Source organism: Anarhichas minor, unplaced genomic scaffold (genome assembly GCF_050575085.1).
Source record: "Anarhichas minor isolate MPS153535 unplaced genomic scaffold, ASM5057508v1 ptg000012l, whole genome shotgun sequence".
Classification (NCBI taxonomy): domain Eukaryota; kingdom Metazoa; phylum Chordata; class Actinopteri; order Perciformes; family Anarhichadidae; genus Anarhichas; species Anarhichas minor.
Genome location: NW_027466458.1, coordinates 7,782,627 through 7,806,148, shown reverse-complemented (window position 1 = coordinate 7,806,148; position 23,522 = coordinate 7,782,627). Strand labels below are relative to the sequence as shown.

Sequence of the window (23,522 nt, the reverse complement as noted above, 5' to 3'; positions counted from 1 at the left end):
ATGAAATTGTCATTTGACCAAGTGTTACTCAACTCTTGGAAATATATGCACTGAAACTAAACACGTACTGCGAAACACCTTTAAGTGTAAAACAACACAAATGTAAAAGAACTTGCTGCCTTCAAATCACAAAGACACAGAAGTGAATCCACAACAACACATATTTATTCTATTACTACAATAATCACCACCGGAACTGAAGGATGAAACTTCAGAAACGCATCTACGGTCTATGGTCTATGATTGATTAACTGCATTCCAGAGTTGTTCTTTAACTGGAGAACTCCAGTGACTACTATTCATGTGTCTGAAACCTGTGTATAGTATTAGGATACATGTAACACTGTTAACATTATTTAGAATTTCTTATCTAACAAACACAGCAGGTCTTTGATCCTAATCTTTGATTTGACTTTCATTGCATGTTGGTGCTAATATGCTTTCTTTTGATGATGAAATATTTTCCTTTCATGTTTATTTGCATTAGAGGACGCAAAACCTTGTTCTTTAACCTTTATGAGGATTGGATTTTGAAAAGCAACCATCTGATATGCACACTCTACGTTAATGTTTCAAGCTGGGTCAGTTTAGCTTCATTGGACGATGACTTTCTACGGCGTCAAGCTTCTGATGATTTCTCTCTCAGCCTGTGAATTTGAGTCTCCTTCAGCAGAGATGTCTGCAGTGAGCTGTGGTGTTGGACGTCTGCTCGGCATGATATCACCTGTACATCCTCTGTGTGTGTGTGTGTGTGTGTGTGTGGACAACCTGCTAAAATGACTCAAACCTGAAGAAGTGTGAACACACACTGATACAACACACAGTCTAGCACACTCTCCAGCTTCATCCTTCTTACCCCATCCCTGCCTCTCCCTGCTGACCTACATACTGCAGCATCACAGTTACATAACCAGCCAGGGCTGTTGATCACCGCAGGCAGCGCAGGGCCAACACCCCCCCTCTCTCTCTCTCTCACACACACACACACACACACACACACACACACACACACACACACTCCTTGTTATGACTTCCCAGCTTTCATTGACTTCCTCGCACAGTACGAAGTTAAAAATCCAGGGTCAGACACCTGAGACACCTGGATTCTAATGGTGTGGGGGGGGGGGGGGGGGGGCAAACACTGAGACAACAATCTAAATTAGGTCAAACTAAAAGTTTTTTGTATCCAAAGGACAATTGTCAGCTGGTTACGTCTTGAGTCGCTGCCGTATGAGAGACATTTATTAAAGTGGATGTTTACAGACCCAAATTCCAGTAAAACAAAAATAGCTAAAACCATGAGAATAAGCTTCAGTCTTTCATACGAGGTCATTAGAACCCATGAAAACAATAAAAATTATCTACAATCGTAGGGAAATGTCATGAAGATTTCCGATAGATTATCCGATCAGCTTTGAGGCAATAATCAGTCTGTGTCATTTATTTTTAAGTAAATGTCAGTTTGATGCAAACGGATACATCGATGTAACCTGTGTGTGTGTGTGTGTGTGTCTCTCTCTCTCTCTCTCTCTGTCTTTCTCTCTCTCTCTCTCTCTCTCTCTCTCTCTCTCCCCTCCATCCTCTCCATCCTCTCCCATCCTTCCTCACTGACCTACTTTTACTCTCCTGGCCCGTTGTCACAAGCACCGCACAATACAAAGCAGCTTTTACAGCTCAAAGATGGGATGGAAAAAGAAGGGGATGAGTGTGAGAGAGAGAGAACAAGAGACACTGAGAGGAGGGAGGGAAGGGGAAGGGGAAGGTGTAGGAGAGAGAATGAGGAAAGGAGAGCGCACTACGAAGCACTGCGGGTTTCTCAGGAATGTCACCTTGTTGTAGCCGGCTGGTGTTTGGCATTCAGGGCAGAAGTGAACGCAGATTAGAGTCGACAGAAATCAGCAGGTCTGTCTGTGGTCAGCTGCTTCCACACACGTCTCATTGTCCTTCTGAAACTGAGACGCAGGAGCCAGCTAATGTACAAAAGGAGTAGTGTGGATGCATCTAATTTGCGTCACAACATTTAATAATGAGCAAATAAAGTGAGTTTTTGTTGATTTTGCTGACTCTGTCCAAAGATTCACACGTCATTTGGGCGTTTCCTTGTAATTGCAACACGTCTGTATGTGATAGGCTCTTGTTCCTGTAACGGCTCTTGCGTAACCCTCGTCAGTGCCACGCTCGGCCCATTCCCATTCCCATTCCCATCAGCCATTGCTCCATTAACAGCAGGGTCAGATGGCGGCTGCCGCACAGTTTGACGCAGTTTCCTCCCCAGACTATTGTGTAACTCGTTTGTGCTTGTTCCGCTCTGTTACATTCTGTGATTCTTCTCTCTTCTTTTGTCCAACTGAAGCACATCTGGTGAAGTATTAGCTCATTTCTGGACTACATCAGAGACAGAGAGCTGTTACGTAACTTTGCTTGTGTGGAAGTACTTGATGTAATACCGCTTAGTGTGTGGTTTTAAAGGCATAAGCTGTTCTCAGTGACTCACTGTGATAGGAGCCAGTTTGCTTTTATCGGAGTCTGGTTTATTCAACTTCCTGATTAATCTAAATACACCCCAACTTTGGCACTTTAAATCCTCATGTCTACAGCTAACTTCTTTCACATGACACGTCATAGTAATCCACTCTTAGTATTAACATCCTGATTAGTGCAGCTTTAATCTTCCCTATACGACTATTCTCTATAATATGTTAAATTTATGTTAAATGTTAACGTCTATTTCTGCACTTTGCCTATAAAGGTTCTTGTAATGTTTATGTATCTTGTGTAAAGCGCTTTAAATGTACCCCTGTGTCCTACTTGCAACCAGTTACAGCATATTATATTTTGAGCTAACTGTTGGGAGTATTCATGAAAAGTATTTAATATTTTATCCTTGTGGGCAGACGGCCTGTTTGTAATTCTGTTTTTATTGCAGCCGTGTGTATTTTGTGACTGTCAGCATAAATACATTACATGAATATTCAGGCTGAGGTTAAGTTTAGCCAACAGATTCCTCCTGTGCTGCTGTAGCACACCGTCTGAGTGCTGTTCCAACAGACGTTGCTGTCTGTGAGCTGTGCACCTTCACCGTGCATTTCATAAAGTTCAAAAGAGATGGAAATAAATTCAACAACCTTTTATTTTTTTCTCCATTTTGAATCTTTTACAATCAAAAATCAGTGTTTTTGTCACCATTTTGCATATCTACATGAAGTATAACAATACATAATCACTTCCGGACAAGCCGTATTCATTTTTTTTTTTTTCAATTTTGGAAAGCCTTTCGGCAAACAACAAAGGTTATACGGTAACACAGAGTACAAATGGTAAGTGGGGCAGAAGGGCTTCATGGGTAAATACACAGCACAACCAGGAACAGCACAGAGCAGAACGTCACAACAGGATGACAGAAGAATGCACAAAATAACAGCCCAAATAATAACCGAATATAATAGAAAATAGCCATATTAATAAAATAATAATAAAATAATGACAGCAGTATACAAGAGATAAAGAGACAACTTTACATTTATACATAGTGGCCGGAGGCAGGCACCAGGACGTGAGACAGTTCAACTTGTACACACTGTGTGATCTACTGCAGCTACAACAACTCAGTGCAGAGGTGAGTGGGGCCGTTAAGACGTCGGCCAAGTTGGGACGAGGGACAACACAATAAAGAGGCACCTTATGAAGAGAGAGCAGCTTTGCTGGTTTGCGACTGGAGAGACGAGCCATGTTATGTATTGGACAGACAATATTTGTCTGGAAATGAAGATGAATGGATTTTGTGTCGGCTGGCAGGCGAGGCTTGCCTTGTGCTTGTCGGGTTTTGCAAACAGCAATGTGTGACTGCGTCGCCTTGACTGATATGCGAATAACTGGCCCTTTGACAGCTTTGAGTGTCAAAGAACTCAGATCACCAGAACGAGGCCCCTGATCTGACTGATGCATCAAGTTGTGGATCATACTTTTTGTTCAAAATTGTTGAGGCATTTTCGAGACAAAGAGCATCTATACAAGAACAAACCGATCACTTTGAAGTCTATGATTTCCGCATTCCACTGCTTTACTTTTTTTTGTTATTTTTGCCACATTTTTCTTCTTAAAATATATATTCCTTATTTGCAAATTTATATGTCACAGTAATATACAATCTAAGTGCTTCAGAAGTGAAGAGGACTTGTGTGTGCAGATGGTAAGAAAGAGGATGGAGGATGAAATGGTACAGGTGTGTTCAGAGGAAGGAAGAATGTAACTCCAACGGCAAAAAAGGAGACACGACAGGAAGGATGTGTATTCTTTGGTCAAAGGAATGTTCTCATAATGCCACTATGAACGCTGGCCAGCCACCAAGGCAGTTTACAATAATGATGAGTTGAATGATGTTTTAATTTTCCTCAAGGGAAATATCTCCCAGACTCCAGCTCTGCAGAGTTTCATTCTGGCCCCTCCCTCATTAAGTGATCCATCATGTTCATCAGAGGGACAGGTGGGAGGTAGGAGGAGAGCAAAGGAAGAGGAACAGGTGACACAGTGAAACTTGGTGAAATCACATCCTAACTGCACCTCCCACAGGTTTACCGTCTGTCTTGTAAGGTGGTGATGTGAGTCATAGTTGTATTGTATGTGACAGGAAAATGCTCCTATTTGTCCTTAATCTCGCCTCTTGTTGCGCCCCCCCTGCTGCTGCTGGATCCCTTCTTCCCTCCCTCCTTTCTAGCCTCCGCCCTCTCATTCAGAGCGTCGACCTCTTCCGCGTACTCGGTCTCATTCTCCACCTCTTTGCTCTCCCCGTTGGTCTGGATGCTGTGAGGGTTGCTGGGCAGAGCTAAGTAAGGGTGCTGAGGCAAAGTGGGAGAGGGGGACATGGAGGTGTTGACTGTTGCCTCCATCTGAAGTCCTGCTGCCCCATTGGACAGAGCTCTGTACTTGAGGCGGAGCTTGTGGGGCAGGGCAGTGCCTTTGACCTCGGCTTGCAACTCGCCATGCGAACCGGCAGCTCCCGCCGCCTTCTGATGGTAGCTGCTGATGTCTGAGGAGGATGAGGAGGGGGACTCGTCGTCTGTGGAGGCCTCCTTATCAGAGCTACGAGGGTCCCCATCACTGGAGGAGGTGTCTTTAGTGGAGGAGATCTCCTGGAAGAAACCGTCGGCTCGCGGGCCTCCCTCGTAGGTGAGCACGGGGGGGTCTTCATGCAGCGGGTTGAGGTAGCCGTTGTGCTGCGGGAAGGAGGACTTGTCCTCCTCAGTGTTGTTGATCAGATCTGGGGCAAAGGGGTTTTGGTGGCTTTCTGCATGCTGAAGACTTCTCTCCTGACTCTGGTAGCTGTAGTGCCCATGATGGCTCTCGTGCCGTTGTTGGCTGTTGGGATCGTACCTTTGCTGCAGCTCTTCTGTGGCCTCTGCGTGACCATTAGTGTATTCGTACTCCGGTGAGTCCATTGTCTTTGTCCTCTCCAGTTTCTCAGCGACCTCTGTGATGGTCGCTGAGCAGTCAGAGAACTTGGAGGAGTGCTGGCCATGCTGCAGTGGTCTGCTCTGCTGGTCCTCAGGCCTCTGGGTCTCCATAGGGTAACAGCCGCTGCTGGAGCGGTACAAGATGACGCTCCTCTGTGCAGAGGTGGCCTGAGGAGCGGGACTTGAGGCCTCCATGTGGTGCTGCTGCTGCTGTTGGTGGTGCTGGTAGTCCATGACACTTTCAGCCAATGGCACGTTCTGCTGGTGAGGAGAAACCAGTGCGGTGTGGCTGCCATGGTAAGCTTCACTCTGCATACCATTGGACACCCCGTCGCTTTCCCGTCTGGCCATCTCCATACTTGAGGGCTCTGTCTTTATGTTGAAGCCCATGGGCTCTGGGCTGTCTCTGGAGGAGGCGTCAGACAGGTCAGAGACGGAGCCCCGGGGTGAGTACTGGTGGAGCATGCTGTGGCACTCGCCACGGCTCGACTGTTCAGTTTCAGACGAGTCAGAATTCAGCATCACCTGGGATGCACTGGAGTAGCCGCTGCTTGAGAGGTAGGCGTTTGGGGTGCCGTTGCTGCTCCCGCTACTAACAGCAGCGCTGTTGGAGAGCTGCTGACTTTTTTCCATGTAGGAGGCTGTGCTGATGAGGCCAAAGCGCAACTTGAGCTGGAGGAGCTCCGTTTTTATACGAACATTCTCCTCATTCAGCGCCATGACCCGGTTCTCCAGCACCATGTCATTGAGGCGACGCTTTTCCCTTGAGCGCTTGGCTGCTTCATTGTTCTTCCTCCGTTTTTCCCAATAGGAAGCATCTTTCTTCTCGTCGGAAATAAACTCTCGCTTGCGACGGCAGCTCGCGCTTGACTTGGAGCCTTTCGACTGGCGGCTGATCCGTGCTTCACCTTCAGGAGTCGGGGATGGGAGGCTGCCACTGTAGGAGGAAAAGTTGTCGACCTCCATGGCATTTTTGTTGCTGGTGGATGGGATGTGTATACTCAGACTTTCCATTTTTTTCCCCAGCTGGGGGCAAGAGTGTAACTCTAGCAAAGGGTAAAGGGGGAAAGGGAAAAGATGTAAAACTCTATGAGCCTTCTGCTTTGTTATTAAGTAGTTTGACCTAAGTTGTAGGATCGGCAAACACTCCTGGATGAGGTATTTGTGCTCCTTGAAGGGGATCGCCTCATTGATTGTTCTGACTTATTTTTCTAGATCAAAACGTTCAAGTGTCCATATTAGCCAAGAATATCAAAAAGAACTCCACAAAAACCTCAGACATTGAACTCGTGTTCTGAACGAGGAACTTAAAAAAAGAAACAAGTTTGTATTTTCAGCAAAGAGTCTTCCAGCTGCGCTGGCGATCACATCAGAGCAGTCTCCGTAGTCTTGTTGTATTTTGAGTTTATCGGCGTCTTCCTCAATCTTTAGCAGCGCTGCGATGCCCGTCAAGCTGCTGCACTATGTCTCCGTGTGTCTTGCAGGTAGGTCCGTCCGTGTGGTTCAGCGCTCCCTGAGGATCCAGCTTCTGTGCTGCTGTTTGCTGACCACTAACTGGGTTATGGAGACGGAGAGAAAAAGGGACGGGGAGAGGGGGAGAGAGCGTTAGATGAGCTGTAACAACCACTGCAGTTCTTTGAAACATATATGTACATTTCAGTCAGGTAAGATTAGACGTATGAACTGTTAATGTGGGTCCTTTGAGCAGAACCTCGAAGGCTTGAGAGCAATACACAATCTGTTTATCACAATTCAACCTGCTCCAAACATCTATGACATAATCCCCCAAATGAGGTAATGTTTGTCTTTCTTGTCTTCGTTTCATTGACTTCACAGGAACAAGGGGCGTCTGAGTAGCAGCAGTGTGGCTGTGGCTGGGATTAAACATACTGTATGTGCTGCTGCTGCAGAGCTCTTGTGTAAGACGGTGTCATAGTCACGTAGCAGGACTGAGCCGGGCTGACCTGGTGCCAGCTCTGCAGAGACTGACAGATAACGGGAGGAGGGAGGCGGGGAATGGACGAGGATGTGATGTATCCTCACACTCTATGATATATTGCTGTTATTATAGTCTGGTAAATGATTAAACAAATGATGAGCAATAATCATTTCAACTTTGTTATTTTGTTTTCTAAAATGCACCGCGAGGGACCAGAGTTAAAGCCGTTGCATCGTACTCATGGAGAGGCTGAGATGGTCCTATGGGAGTGGACACATCTGTGTTAGGCAGTCTGTGTGTGTCTATGGGTGAGGAGGAGACCTCCGTCACAGCGTCGCAGCGTCTGAATTCACACAATACCACAATCCGCTGAACATCCCGTAGCTCAGTGGTTCCCAAACTTTTTCTGTCAAGACCCCCTTTGATGATATAGGAACATTGGACGACCCCCCCCCCCCCCCCCCCCCCCGCAACCCGACCCCAAATTTTTCTTGGTTTTTAATGAATTGCATTATAATGCATGAACTGTATAAAATATTTTTATTTCTTTCTAAAATAAGTACATATCACTTCACAGTTTATTCTTCAGTTTGTTTAACTGGGAAAAAAAATAGCAATAATAAAATATATATAAAATAAAAAATATATAAAATAATTTGTAAATACAATTAACTTAATTTCAAACAAAGTGCAAACAACATATACTGTATTTCCTCACATTGAACAGCAGGTTTTCTCAAACAATAAAATAACACAATTATGAACAAGGTGTGCAGGTCTACATGGACCATATTATTTTGTGATCATATTCCTATGTATATTCCTATTCATATATATCAATCAGTGACTGGTGTGGGCTTGCTTTGCTTTACAGATTTTGTCAAAGCGGGGTTGCTGGTTGGAGATAGCTACTCTCAGTTCATTCTCAATGTTCAACTTTGATCTGTATTTGGTCTTCATTGCAGCAACTGCAGAAAACCCTGTTTCACATAAATAGGATGTGGCAAAAGGCAACAGTATGCCCATAGCTCTTTGGCCTAGTAGTGGGTAGTCTTTCTCCAATCCAAAACACAGCCAGTGAATTGGATGTGAACTGTAGTCTCCTTGTTGAGTCAGATGTCATGTCAATGTACTGCTCTTCCTCTGTGGTACTGAGGTACCTTAGTTTGAGGCGTTGTCGAGGTGGTCGCGTCGCCTGTTGCGGCTGTAACAGAAGTTCCATCGGATTTGCGCTTTAGACCAGTCACAAATCTGTCCATCTTTGTACATACTTCCTTCTCTTATCTTTATCTTTCTCTGTCGCTCCGTATCTTTCTCGCTCTGTGTCGCTGTGTGTCTCTCTCTCGTTCGCGCTCCCTCACTCTCTCTCTCCCTCGCTCGTTCGCGCTCTCTCGCTCGGGCGCGCGCTCGCTCTCTCGCTCGGGCGCGCGCTCGCTCTCTCGCTCGGGCTCGCGCTCTCTCGCTCGCGCGCGCTCGCTCTCGCTCTCGCTCTCGCTGGTTTTGCCACAGTCGGTCTGTGACATGAGCCGCTCTGGTGGCGTGGTTGGAACACAGTGCATGTCACGTCGGTTATTTTATATTGTTTTACCGGTGTATGTGTGCGTCTGTGTGTGTGGGTTGGTGATGAAGCCGCGACCCCCCTGTAGTACCACCGCGCCCCCCCTAGGGGTCGCGACCCCCACTTTGGGAACCACTGCCGTAGCTCAACAGGAAGCCTCGCCCCCCCGACATGTTTTTGCGTTAATAACCGTGCTGAACGCAGCGCGGACGGATGTTGACGGCGGTCCAACGTTACGTAATAACTAGATCTGCACTTGTTGTGGGCCGGATTCCTCTGGGTCTCTCACTGCGCAGAATTGCACAGTTGATGTGAAGTAATTAAAAACGCATCACTACACTGAGCCATGGAGGCCATTACCAACATGAAAACATCTTCCTATGACACACACACACACACACACACACACACACACACACACACACACACACACACACACACACACACACACACACACACACACACACACACACACACACACACACACACAGTAATGATCCAGGCCACGGTGCATTTGGGTAGCAAGGACTCCACAGGTGTCAATTCTTATACGCAACACATAAACACAAATATGACCGTACGTCATCACCTGGTTGCTTTTATTAGCCTCGTCTTTGCAGTTTCCACTATTTTGTTTAGAGCTCCAAGTATTGGAAACTGGAATCAGCTCAATCACAGTTTGATGGACACTAACTTATCTAAAGGAATTTACCAGTCTCACCACAGTCCAGTTAGTTTCTCTGTCCTTTTTATAATTGCGAAGCACCTTTTATGCAGACTTTAATTTGTTATTTTAAAATCAAAGAAGAAGCATAGGTATGCAGAGAACATATTGGTGCAGGAGTAATACGTATTTGAATTATGTTATTGAAACATAATGGCTATCTGCAGAAAATGTACAGCACCTTTATCACCCAGTACCTCAAAAACCACAGGGAAAAATGTTAATATAGTTTAAGTGTCCGACTGATAGGATTTTCTATTAATGCTCCCATATTTGTCATTTGTTCTGTTTCGTGGTGTATGAGACCACACATGGCGCGAGCAGAGAGCAGTCCTGAACAAAGATACTCATTTAATCTGATGGCAAGAGGGCAAAACAACACACTCAAATCCCAAAGAGAGTGGAACAAAAGTGCTCCAGTTGAACAGAACTGACTCCCATCGACCTTCGTTAACTGCGCAGCAGTTTATTGTTCCCAAATCCCAAACCACTTACTTCTCATCTCCGAGTCTATGCCGTAACTATTTCATCTAATGTTCATCTTCTCCAGACTGGTTACAGCATTTATCTGCTTTCCCCGGAGTCAATGACCCCGTTACATCATCTCACATTCAAAAAACCCACATTGAGACCTTGAAACAGCTTAGAATGCTGCTCTGAGTAGTTAACCATTTCTTTATGTTGTAACTCAGGGACTAAGCCTAGAAATGCTGCAGGCTATTCTTCATACTGAATTTTACCTTCAGTGCCAAAACAAGGATGTTGTTTGCCTCCGTCTCTCAAAGAACTGGTGCAATGCAAAGCCGAGCAGAAAGGGATTTGGACAAAACCACCAACAGATGTGGAGAAATGTAAGGTCAGCCCCTCCCTCGCTGCCCAACCCTGAATATTTTTCATCAAGACGTGCAGAGGAGGGAGGGGGGATGGGCAGGGGGGGGACAAAGGCGTGCGGGAAGGAAGCATGCATACGTCTGCGCTGTCCCACTGACCTAGAAACGACGCTAAGCAGTAAACACTCCGGTCTTTGACGGTGTGCCATAAAATAGGTCAGTGGGACTGCAAAGGAGGGAGGCCAGGATAGCAAAAGAGAGTATTAGAGAGCGCTCTATAAATAGAGGTGAGGCAGGGAGGAAGCCAATCAGGGATGAGGTGACGGGGGGGGGGAAATGAGAGGAATTTTACAGAATCTGCAGCAGGAGGAATAAAGAAACACAATCTTCTCTTCTTCATCTGCCTAAAAATGGGATTATGAAAGCCAACATTAATCCCTGTTCGCTGTGGAAAACCTTACGACGTCTTATGCATCAGCAGCAGATGAGAAAAACAATAGTGAGAGATGGGGAGATGGCATTGACGTCAGAGCACACACCCATCGCTGCAGCCAAATCCACACATAACAGGCTCTCTCTCAGGACTGCGTGGGGAGGGGCTGCTGTTGTTGCTCGTAACGTACGTGCTCTGAATTTCCCTTGTTTCGGAGCAAAGCTTGTGTAACACATGCATATTACATGGCAGCACAAGCTACAGGTCACTGGCTGTGTGTGAGTGCCCCTTTCACTGTCCTCTCTGCATGTTGGGCTCTGAATAAAAGACGAGACTTCAACTGGAAAATAAAGAGAAACTGCGCATAATACACTGAGTAATTGGCTCTTTGTGCAGAGGCTAATTTCCCATTTTATCCCGAATGATTCACTGCAGTGACTCTAAGCAGTTTGTTTGGCTGTGGAAAACACAGGTCTGAAGTAGTTACCAGGCACTTGCCACTCGGGAGGAATGCTTCACCTCTGACCTCCTCTAAGGCAAGTGAGTAAAGCTCATGGCATCCTCTTCCCCTCCTCCATCTTTTAAGTGATCCAACACCACACACGTGGAGGGGCCCCAGCTAGGAGCCTCCATTTTGCCCCCCAGCTTTGTGTTGAGAAACAAAACTGGGAGACAAGAATCCAGACCTTCCAGGTCAGCAAGTGAGACCTCTTGCTGAGCGCCATTTAACACTTCCTCCAGGTAACACGTGACTAAAAGCACCTCTACCTGTACTAATGATTACTTTTTTATTTTTTATTTAAACATATTAGCTAATAAACACTAAACTAAGAGATGGAGTGGAGTAGTTGCAGGTACGACGCTCTGCGAGTCCACAGCTCGTCCTGCGCCTCGTGCGTCTCCTCAGATACAGGTCTGACTCTGACCTATATTCAGATGGCTCTGAAACCAGACCAGCTGGCAGCAGGCGGACTAACCGCACCAGAACTCGCCAGACAGGGGTTTCCATGCATTGCATCACATCCTGGATGTTCACTTGTTATTCTAATTTCACAACAAAGTCACGCAACGGTCCTCTATACCGAGTCTTCTATACCAAACAAAAAAGATTATTATCTGGTTTAAAGCTTTACTTCTGGTTTTCAGGTTCCTTATTTTTTTCATGGAGGGGAAAGTTAAAAATAACTCAGACCCTGAGCAGCTGTGTCACGACTCACGTCAATGATGAAAGCATTTCTAGAATATCTATCTGTTTTAGTAATAAGGATTTGGTGTTATAGGTATGAACGATGGGAAGAAAGAGCGGGGTGTGAACGGGAATCAATTACAGGCCTCATGTCCCGAGAGAGAGCTGCTGGTTATTGCTTCTCCCTGCTGTGTGCCGGTTATGTCATAACCCTCCAACTCCCTCACAGCAAAGCTCCGTGCTTTACTTAACCCACCTCATGAGCACAAAGAAGAAGAATCACAGTGATTCACTTTCAATGAAAACCAGACATTTTGTTTCTCCTTTGAACTTGAACATCTGTTGGTAATGTAACAGAGGTAAATGATCTGAATATGTTATATGAATATGTAATTATGTTATAGAAACATAAGCATGAAAAAAAATGTACATATATATATATATATATATATATATTACTGTTGCATAACAGGTTTTCCCCCTGTAGTATCTCTGTAATTATCTTATAATATGTATATAATATTAACACACTATCCTAAACATATAATAATGTTCGACATAATGTTCAATATTTCATAACCTCCTCTCTGACACGAGTTATAATTGAAATTGTGGAATTAGCAGTAGCCTTTATATGAATTAGTGTCCTAAAAGAAGCCGTGCTGTAGCTAATCCCCACTGATGTTTGCATAAAGCAGACACCCAAAAAGAGGAATTAATAAAAGCAGCCAGGGTGATCTAGTGACCTACATATGAGCGACATACACATACAAACAGCAGCACGCCACGTGCAGGAGCTAATATAAGCTAGTACCCTGTGTGTCTGCTTAACCAGACAACACAGACCGAGATCGGCCGCTACCCCCCATTCCCTGGAAAACACCACCATGCGGGAAATAACCTCGCCTTGACATTGAGCACAAAACGTGGGACGTGGCCAACCACGTTTTCCGGCCCTTTCCTGTGTTAAATGTCACAAAGCAATCGTTAAAAACGCAACAAAGTGGCACATTAGACTCCAGAGTGCCGCGTTTAAAATGTGACAAAAGCAGCCGTCTCAAAGTCACGGGCGCGCGGATCTGCCGGCAGAGCCGAGAGTCGCCATGTGAACAATAACCGGCCATAAGCACCATGTCCTCATCTCAACACCAAAAACACACCGAATAAAGAGCAAATACGGGGATACAAAGAGACAAAGACACAAGCCTTCCGCTCAGTCATAACATACCGTTCCGTGTCCTGGAGCAGGGAAAAGGATTCAGGCTTCCCCGACACAAAAGCCGTCTCGCTCCCGTTTCCTCCTTTCCTTGCGCCTTTGGAAAAAAGAAAAAGTTTTCGCGTGCTTCTCCTGTCGGTGCTCGGGTCCGTTGTGGTTGAGTCAGTCGGCTGGGTGCTGTTTCTGTCTCTTGGCTCGGGCTGCCTGTGTGTTGTGTGCTGCCGGACACTTTGCTCCAGTTTCTCCGGCTCCCTTTCCAGAGATATGTGTTAGTAGGTCAGCGGTTGCATAACAGCTCTTAGGCTGCCTCGTCACGTTTTTGTCCTCTGTCTCTCCGCGCGAGAGTCTGTCTGTCTGTCTCTCTCTCTCTCTCTCTCTCTCTCTCTCTCTCTCTCTCTCTCTCTCTCTCTCTCTCTCTCTCTCTCTCTCTCTCCTTTTTCCATCTCCATCACCACGATGTAATACCATGAAAGCGTTTTACGCGGACATCATGTTGCTGAGAGGTCCAATAATAGCATGTAACAGCATGTCCTTCAAGTGTTAAAAATAACAAAAATCTTTAAAAAGACAAGTTCTTCCACAGTGTTTTGCCAGTACCAATTTGTAAATGAGTTATAAGGCTATGCTTTTTATTCTTCCCTCGTAAGTGGGGAAATGTAAGAATATGTGTCAGCCCACCGTCATCATAGTCTGCAGGACAGGATCTGGGAAGACTGTTAACTGCAGAGACCAAATGGAGAATGAGCTATCAGTTAAATAAATGTCCTCACCAACCCACTCATTACACTGTTACAGATTGAAAATCAGAAACTATATTCTTGTCACTCTCCTTTTCCTTTTTAGTTTATTCTATTTTGAGTCTCTCACACGCACATAGATGAGAAACGCACCCTGATATCTTCGGGAGCGTCTGTCTGTCAGGATCACAACCTGCTAACTGTGTCTGCAGTTCATCTCTTTGTTTACACATTAAGGTCTTTATCGTGTTATTGTTCTGAAACATTGGCACTGATGTCCTACTCTTTGGTGTTAATAACAGAAATTCCACATTCATCAAGTTTTTCATTTTTAATATGATTTTAGCATGACAAATAATAGCAGAAATAATCTTGCTGGTGTTAGGCTACTATATTTTTATTTTTAATTTTTTTATAAAAAGAAACGTTATATACAAAATTGACTCTGAAATCACTTTCAGGCTGATGAAATTGAGTATAACAGGAAAAACACACATTCGCTCTCTACTCTAATATAATATGAATCACTTGACCATTATTATTTCACCCTTCCATCTTTTGGGCATGTTGTGTATCTTTAATGGAAATGGACGTGTATTATCTGCTTATGAGCTTTTCTATTATCCCATGAAGCCCGTTGTCCTCATCCACACTATATTTCCTGAGCAGTTACATCAGCCCTGTTTGGTATCAGACACGCATTCACTCACATCCCTTCCCCCTGCTTTGTCTCAAACCACACATGTGAACCCCCCATTCACCACACACACACACACACACACACACACACACACACACACACACACACACACACACCACCACCACCATTATACCATGTTGGGGGAAACGGTGGCCTTGAACCTGTCTAGCTCCTCCCCCACCAGTCCTCTGGTATAACCACCGACCCCCAACATATTCCTCGTCTGCCTCCGCATGCAGGCATTCCCTTGGCAACTGTGGTGTGTCGGTGCCTGCCTAGCAACCAGAAGGCTCTCACTCCTTCCTATATGGCTCGTGGCATGTGGGGGGGTTGCAGCCTGGGGCTTGATGAAGATTGATTGCAGACAAAAGACCTCATGTGTATCTTGTGTTGTTGTTGTTGTCGTCCAGGCTGAAGCCTGTACAGGAGGGGTCTCTGCAGCTGTGTTGCCTGTATAACGTCACATGTCAGCGTTACATTTAATCCGTATAAGTCACGTGCATGTCATTTTCAAGCTCCAGCCTCATTCTTGCATTGTGCATTTTAAGTGAGGATGGGTCATTTGCTGTCCTTTCCACACATAATGACATCAACATAATGTGCAACATGTGGTACTACGGCCAGCACCACGGAGGAGACGACCTCTAGTAGCACTGCTGTGAATGAATGAATGAATGAATGAATGAATGAGCTGGTGATCCGTGCTGATGAAGACACTTGGCGCCACCTGGTGTTGATAAAAAATGACTGATACTGAAATGTTCAAGAATGTGATACTTTAATAAAGAATAATGGCATTCAGTCATATGTTCAGCCCATAATTAGTAATGCAGCGTATGCATTGCTGCGTTCTGCCCCCAGCTGCTATCAGGTTGCATTTCACAGCAGCTCTTCTGATGTCTATCTGCAGATTTGAACTCTTTCCAGGTGTTAATGTATTCTGAACCTGTACCCTTCACTTCCATATGGGCCAATCAGTCTCCACCACAGCTGCTTCATTGCTATAAATAGCTTTCATACTGCTGACGTGATAGATGACTCATGCAGAGTCTCACTCCTCTGCCTGCATCCTAACACCGCTCCCTGGCACTGTCCCCTCATTTCAGCGACCTTAGTTCAGTGAGGGGGGGCTGACACCAGGGTGGGCTTCATTCTGTTTTAAAGCATTCGTCAAAGGAGGTGAAGGCCATACATGAAATTCAAAAGGAAAGGGCTGGAAAAAAATACATTTGTGACATATTCACACTTTTGCGCAGTGCACCTCTCCACTCCAGTGCCACACCTACAATCGCTCTCTGTCCCAGCTGGAGTCGTTGTTGTTGTTTTTTACCCAGGTCTCTCCTGGTCTGTGATGTAATGCAAAATGCAGTTGCTGTTTTATTTTTTTTAAATAAGCTTAAAACTCTCTTGCATAATGTATGATTATGGCTGTGTCTCTTAAAATATGTCTTTAGAACAAATACAAAACATCGATGTATCTAAGTTATGAACAAGGATTGTATTACTGTAACTGTCTGATGATTTTGCATCATTACAGAGATTTTACAGTCAAATAACCTGAAGACAGCGACTACTGCCTGCTTTGAATTGACAATAAAACTAAATGCTAATGGTTTGTCGTGTAAAATTTACTGAAAAAATTCTGTCATAAGAGATTCACCAGTCGTTTGTACAAAATATTATTTTATTTCCAAGTACAGTTTATTTATTATATATTATAATTCTGAACAACAATGAAATACACAGTTATGACACCTTGCTGTCAATTTAGACAATTTAAAGATCGCAAAACCAATAACACAATTATGCAAAAGAAGTGTCAAAAGTCATTGTTCTTCTTCTAAGGGACAGCACATTATATTATATTGATACTCAGTGTTTGTGTTGAAAAGCCAACAAACTACATGTTGTTCCAAAGAACACATCATCAGAGTCAAGTGAACACGGTGAGACTGACGTGTGACAAATTGTAAGCGTGTGCTTTGTGTTGTCTCGAACATGTTCAGTGTTTCTGAGTATTCAGAAATGTACAGCGTCCTTCAAATCACAGGAACTCAACAGCATCATATGATGATTCAACACAGAAATCACTTTGACTTTTGCATCGATTACTTAGGTATTATTTTAAAAGTAAAAAATGTTGGTGTTTTCTGCTAGCGGTGTGCTGACCATCACAGAACAAACAGGCTCCAACACGAGGCTTTCCCAGTGACACAGGTCGCAAATAAGGACAGTCAGGTCAGAGGTAGCTGTGAACACAGAGGCCGTGCTGTCGTGTGTAAGTCAGAAGTCTGTAAGATCAATGGCTCGTGAAGATGTAGTGAGAAACATGTCTATTAACTGTGCTCAGGCTTCAAGCGATTTGGAAAGCAGCTGTTGAGAGAAGAGCCTCTTGAGATGGGCCACTTCCTGGGACAAACAGCTGATCTGAGACCTGAGACTGACGTCCTCTGTTGAATTCTTGGTGTCCCTGGAGTTCTGCGGAGAGGAGGACTTATAATGTGCAGCTGACGGACCCTGATACTGCTGCCCTGCTCCACCACAGGCCTCTTCCCTGGACCAAGGAGCCCGACTCTCTGTCCGATTGTCCCATCCCGCCTGCTGGTAGTTCCTCACCTGGATGTTTGGCCACACTGTGGCTACAGGTGGTCCACTGTGTCTGGTGTCAGATGATGGAGACATCTCCCCTCCATCGCTGCAACCAGCAGGCCCTTTGAAGCGGAGCTTGTGCGGGAGGCTCCTCAAACCCTCAGGTGAGTCTTGTCTGCTGACGTACTGACTCCCGTTGGCCTCCATGGGACCGATGTGAGAGTCGTAGCCCTGCTGCTCCTCCGTCAGCTCCCTCGGAGAAGGCCCACTACGCTCACTTAGTGCGTCATCAAAAAACACAGGGCTGCCCACATTTGAGCCACATGAGGTGGAAACACCGGACTCCTTGGATACACTATGAGTGGAAAGAGGCCTGCCTCCCCTCGGTTCATGGATGACCCCTTGCTGTGGAGGGTGAGGGTGGATGTGGTGGGTGCCGGGCGGTGTGTTGGGGTATGGGGGTCCATCAGTGTGAGGTTGGTGGTAATGTGTTGGTCTTGGTGTTGGGTGAGCACAGAGGGGTGCAGGCAGCGGCAGGATGGAAACGTCAGATGAGCCTTTGACCAGGCCGAAGCGAAACTTCAGCGCCAACAGCTCGGCCCTCAGGCGGCCGTTCTCCTCCAGCAGGCCCATGACTCGCCTCTCTAGCACCATGTCATTGGCTCGCCTCTTCTCTCTGGACCGCTTGGCTGCCTCGTTGTTTTTTTTCCTCTTGTCCCAATAGCCATCATCTTTCTTCTCCACAGAGATGAACTCTCGTTTGCGGCGTGCATTGTTGCCGTTGTCTTCATCGCAGCTGCTACCAGCCTTCGCTTCACCGTTGGCAAGGTTCTCTTTGTGTTTGAGGGCAAAGGTGTGACTCAGGAGGGTTTGGGCCAGCTGGCTTGTGGAAGTCAGGTTGGAAACAGCCTCATCAGTGAAGGACACAGCCCTTCCCTGAGGCCTGGACTCCGGTCCCTCCACGGCCAGCAGTGAGGGCACTGACAGGTCCTGGATGATGCCTCCCACAGTCCGACCTGTCATGTTCAAACACTGATTTGACACTTGGGGGAGCTGTGAGTGTGTGAGGAACTTGCTGAGAGTTGGTGGTTCAGGGTAAAGTGTGCTGTAATGGCACCACCTAGTGGTGAAAGATGCAAAGGTGATGAAGAGACCATTTGTTTACAAGGTAAACAGTAAAGCAACATTATACTGGTGCCGGTTGAAAGTTGTAATGTTTTTAACATCAGGAAAACACATCATCGTTTTTTTTAAAAGCAAATATTGTATCAAAAACAAACTTACAGACATTACAGTGAGATAAAACTATATTAATATAGAAAATAGTCTTAAACAGTCTAAAATAGTCTTATTTTGGTAATTTTATCCACATTTCAACAGGGAACGTTTATTATAATATGTTAGCAATTAAATGACCATTTAAAAAGTTCATAAAGAGAGAAAAAAGAACAAATGTGAAAGATACTCAATGTTTGTTTAAGTCGTTAAATTCGTAAAATTCTTGTTTAGGGTTTGATTATGGAGATTATTAGTTATTACTCTGAATTATTTGCTACCAATAACCATGACACGTTATTTACAATTAGTGTTATCGCTCCCAACATGTTTTCATTAAATAGATGACTGATGAGCCTGCTGTATTATTATTACATAAAGATAGTCTTCATCTCATCTGACATGTTTGTGCTCTTTCATCTGATATTAGATGATAACAAGTAGTCAACAAATAATTCAGAAACTTTCTTAGAATCTATTTAACTACATTACCTCACATGATAAAACAAAAAAAACTATGAAATGAGTGATAAATCTCGGGAAACAAAGTAAATCTTACTTACAAAACAAACAGCTGCTGAACCTGTGATGAGAATCTCCTCATTCAGAGAGAGGAGGAGACATGTGGAGCTTCACAAGTCGCCGGAATGTTTCTGCTCCTCCACAGCTTTCTGTCGTTTCTTTCCCTGCTCATCGGTTCAGCCGGGGTCGGATCCTCACCCCGGATAACCCACCCCTACTCCTCCTTTTCCTCCTCCTCCTCCGAACGGGAAGCCAGCGCAGTCAAACCAGCGGTGACATGCAGCAGAATAAACAGCAACTAATCCGAGCAGCAACCAATCCTGACAGGTTGTTTGAAAAGTATTTTATGACTTTAATACAAACACAGTATTCAGTCAGACGAAACGAAAACGGTTTGCCAAACTGTAAGGCAAATCAACAACAAGTAACTTTAGCTTTAGGATACTCAAAATTCAACAAGCAAAACAATGTGACTGAGATCAATGATACTGGTCTGCTCCCGCTGCAGCTCTTTATCTGCCAGTAAACGTGCATGTGTCAGATAATCAGCCAATCGACCCTAAGTGGCCTCTGGAATTTAAACTCAGCCACAGTTGGGTTTACGCCAGCTGGGCTACAACACATTTCATTGTAAAGTGACTGATAAAGAGATAGTGTTTAGCTAACTCTTGGTTTATCTGTGTATCGCAAATAATGCCACAAGTAGGCCATTGAATGCCGGCAAGTCGGTTTGAGGTCAGTTTTTATGTAATTAGTCAAAAAAGAAAGAAATTATTAGAACAAAAATAAATGTACCTGACGATGACGTGAGAGAAAACGTCTGGGTGTCAAAGTTAAAGTGATCATATAAAGTCTGTAACATGTTTGACTTAGTATAACTGAATACTGAATCAGACAAGATTGTTCATGAATAAGGAACCAGGTGGTTTTTTCCACCATCCACTGGCTGTGGGAGCTTGTTTGTCATTAACATTTTGATTTGTAGAGTCAGTTTTCTACTCTTATGAGCATAAAAACATGTATTTTTTTGCGATTTTATACCGTAAAGATAATTTCTTACCCATTCAACACCTCATGTACTAACAGGCCTCTGTTTCTGTGTTAAATTAGATCATCCAGTTTAAACGTCCTGCGTATATAGCAGGCGTGGTGGCTTGAGTTGTCCTCATTTACTCTTTGCAGGTGAGCGCTCATGACGAGGAGTTCCAGGTAACTCAGCTACACCGAAAAATGTGTTGTGTACATGCGCTGTTTGTTTCTCTACAAACACTTGTGGAACATACAATTATTCTTTTATTTCCATCACAACAACAGAACAAAGGATGTTTAATGTCACTCACTCAGAGACGGATGGCCTCGCTGTGAAAGAACAAAAGAAGCTCATCACTGTTTTTACAGCACCTGTGAGTTAATCTATATACATTTTACAACCATGTGTTGTAGATGAAGACCGTAAAGAGCCGCACTGAGAGAATGAGTCATTTGAATACCAGTTGATAGTGTGAATGGAAAACAGTGCTGTTATGCAACACTCAGAGAGAGCGAGAGCATGTGAGGACTGTGCGTTGCTGGGAGTTCAGTTGGGGTGAGGTTGCTCAGAAAAAAGGAACATTGTTCCGTGAGCGATCTGCTCGATAGTGATCAGTACTTCCTCCCTGCACATGGAAAAGCTTCACACAGGACTCTCTGTCTCTGTCAATCGCACCAATTTCTCCAAAACAAGGCAAAAGTCAACTTCTCACTCATTAATTTATGCAGATCCTCTCTGGATCTGCATAAATGAATGTCACTGTTGACCTGTTTCTATGACTTTGGCCGGACGGTTTCAACATGTTGCTTCACGGCTCTGACATGCAGGAGTTTGCACAGACTCAGAGAAGAGCTTTTTGGGGAAATTCTGTGAAAGAAACCCTCTCCTGCTGTCCTGAGGTTCAGCTGAATGACCTGCCAACAAATTAGATCAAATGAAACGTTTTGATTTTAGTTCTTGCCGCCTGTTTTCAAGGGTACCTTTTTTTGGGAAAGTATTGTAAACACCATAACATCTAACATAACAGGTTAACATTATATGTCTTCAGTCCGTTACAGTATTTTCCCAGAAATGCTAGCAGCTGCCTGGACCATGGGGTCACACTGCAAATATATATCCATCTTAAAAAGTCATGTTTGACACTAAACAAAAATATCTCTTCATGGATTAATCAAAGATTAGTTCATCAGTTTCAGTTGAACCTCTTCTTGATAAATGATCTGATGCTACATAGACAGAAAGAAACAGGAATTGTGGGAGCAGAGAAGGAACAAGAAACGGTGAATCTGAAACATGTGATTGGTTGACGCCTCACAGCGTCATTGAAGCGCTGAAAACAGGTGAGGCCAGGTCAGCTTTCATTAGTAACATGTCCTGTAGCAACAAGTGTCGGGCGTCAGTTTGTAGCTTCATGTCACCGACTTCCATTGAAAACGGATTGAGCTCTGCTGCTGAGTCATTCGTAGTGTGAACGTAGCGAAAGAGTCTGCAGCCATAGGGGAGCCTTGAGCTAAACGCTAACGTCGGCATTCCAACAAGCTCACACTAAGCTGGTATAATGTTTACCATGTTCCCTGTTTAACGTACCACAATGCTTATGTTTTCATATTAGCATGAAACTCTGTCTGTGAAAAAATATGAAGATAGAAATATGAAGAATAAAGGCCAGGTTAGAAGATAGGAGTGGTCTAAGCAAGGTTGCCAGAAATAGAGGGGTAGGAAGCTCCCCCCCACCCCCACACACCCATGGTCTGATCTGGCATTGTGGCTCGTGTTGTCCCATGTCTCAAGTCAGCTTTGATTTAAAATGTACACTATCTAAGTGTAATGGTGAGTCGCTGCTTTAAGGTGAAGGTTAGGGGCTAGTGGATGTATTACATCAACAAGGGAACTCATCAGTACAGATGTACACATGTGTGTGCATGTGCCTTCATGTGTACCTGAAGCTTCATTAGAGCCTGGAGGGGACACTGACCTCTTCTGACTCTGTGTGTGTACGCTCAAGTTCAAATCAGGCTAATCAGCCCCCCCATCCTTCGATTCACTTGGACTCACAGTCCCTCTCAACAGTCTCAGCTTTCACCACTAATCCTCATTCTGCTTTTGGCCATCAGACCAAGACTCCCGCTATGTGAGGTTGTGTAATTGCAAGCAACCAGTACGGTCAATAACTACACACACCAACAAAAAGTTACTACACATTGCATTAGCTTAGTAGTGACTTTCTTAGGAGTGAGAACAGACACTTACTCTGCTGGACGAGTTTATCTGCATTTAGAAATCATCACCTCTGCTGCCACATGAAGGGCTGTCGCTGTGGATCTGCCCATGAATGTGTAACCTCTAATATACAATACAAACGTAGATGGATACGTGCTGTGGATAGATATCTCAGCTGGAAGGCTGGTATCAGTGCTGTCCTGAAGTAGCAGGGTTTAATAATGCAGAGAAAATCCATTTACAGATGTCCACTAGAGAGGCAGAGCTTCTGAACTATTATGTCTACAATACAGTGTGAATGGTGTCTAGAGGGGGCTTCTCTGTTTGCTGACCTGAAGTTGCTCTGCTGTGTCAAAGATGTCCCGGCTTTTTCTCAGTAACACTGTTGTTCTGCTGACGTTGCACAGCGTTGCCAAACACTGGATGTGTCTGTGCCTGTCGGAAGAGGAAACAATACAATGTTTGAAGGAAATTGAACAGCAATGTTTGTATAGATTTGACAATAATGTTTATAGCTGACAGTGGGGTTTCTTTGCCTTTAAAATCTTTCATTACTGTTTAAATTCAGAGGCTTACAATACTACAGACGTGTTTTGTAAGAGATGAATGTATTTTCTCTGCAGTGTGCACAGATAATCTCCACACATAAAGATCCATTCTTCTGCATTTCTCCACAGAGGAAAACAAAAGAGAGGGAATCTTACTGCACATCTGTCCCCATAAACCTTCCTTTAGCTAATTCAGCTATTATGTTTTTCCATGTTGATGAATCATGTTTCTCCCCACTGAATATGATGCTTCTATTGTATAAAACAATCAAATTAAGTGTTTTTCTTTTCATATTTTGTCAGAAAAACATAGCTAAGAAGAAGAAAACACATCACATTGTTGGAATTGTTCGTAGCACATGGTATTCAGAGTTTAAGCAAAGATTACAATAATGACATGTTCCACCTTTGACCTGTTTAGCTGCTCAAGCAAAAAGAAAAACTCAACAGAGCTTAATAATTCATGACTTCAGTGCTTGTTCTGCAAAATGTTTACGCTTGAGTATTGCCATGCATGCACAATGATTGCATAATAGCCTCTCGAGAAGTATAACATGATGTAAAT

General features: G+C 44.4%; 2 protein-coding genes and 1 long non-coding RNA gene across 5 annotated transcripts in view; 1 reads left to right on the top strand and 2 right to left on the bottom strand.

Moving 5' to 3' along the window:
* Nucleotides 1-4,647: 4,647 nt before the first annotated feature.
* nfil3-5 (nuclear factor, interleukin 3 regulated, member 5) lies at nt 4,648-6,560 on the bottom strand. The gene is given in 3 exon segments (XM_076090798.1): nt 4,648-4,677; nt 4,680-5,639; nt 5,688-6,560. Coding segments are annotated over 3 exon segments (1,767 nt in total). The 5' UTR covers nt 6,465-6,560.
* Nucleotides 6,561-16,436: 9,876 nt separating this feature from the next.
* The window catches only part of LOC142948533 (uncharacterized), a 7,598-nt gene continuing 512 nt past the window's right edge, over nt 16,437-23,522 (bottom strand). The window contains exons 2-4 of one of the 2 annotated variants that reach the window (XM_076090620.1): nt 22,742-22,844; nt 19,201-21,103; nt 16,437-18,482 (exon numbers count right to left, since the gene is read on the bottom strand). In XM_076090620.1, the coding sequence (XP_075946735.1) occupies nt 17,120-18,482; nt 19,201-19,241 (1,404 nt within the window). In that variant the 5' untranslated portion in view covers nt 19,242-21,103; nt 22,742-22,844 and the 3' untranslated portion in view covers nt 16,437-17,119. Of the gene's footprint in view, nt 18,483-19,200; nt 22,845-23,522 lie in introns of both variants that reach the window. The other variant, XM_076090619.1, reaches the window with a different exon arrangement.
* LOC142948539 (uncharacterized) overlaps nt 19,212-23,522 on the top strand; it is a 7,477-nt gene continuing 3,166 nt past the window's right edge. Inside the window, exons 1-3 of one of the 2 annotated variants that reach the window (XR_012953525.1) lie at nt 19,212-19,486; nt 20,270-20,368; nt 20,474-20,562. This is a non-coding gene — a long non-coding RNA (uncharacterized LOC142948539). The remainder of the gene's footprint in view (nt 19,487-20,269; nt 20,369-20,473; nt 20,563-23,522) is intronic. The other variant, XR_012953526.1, reaches the window with a different exon arrangement.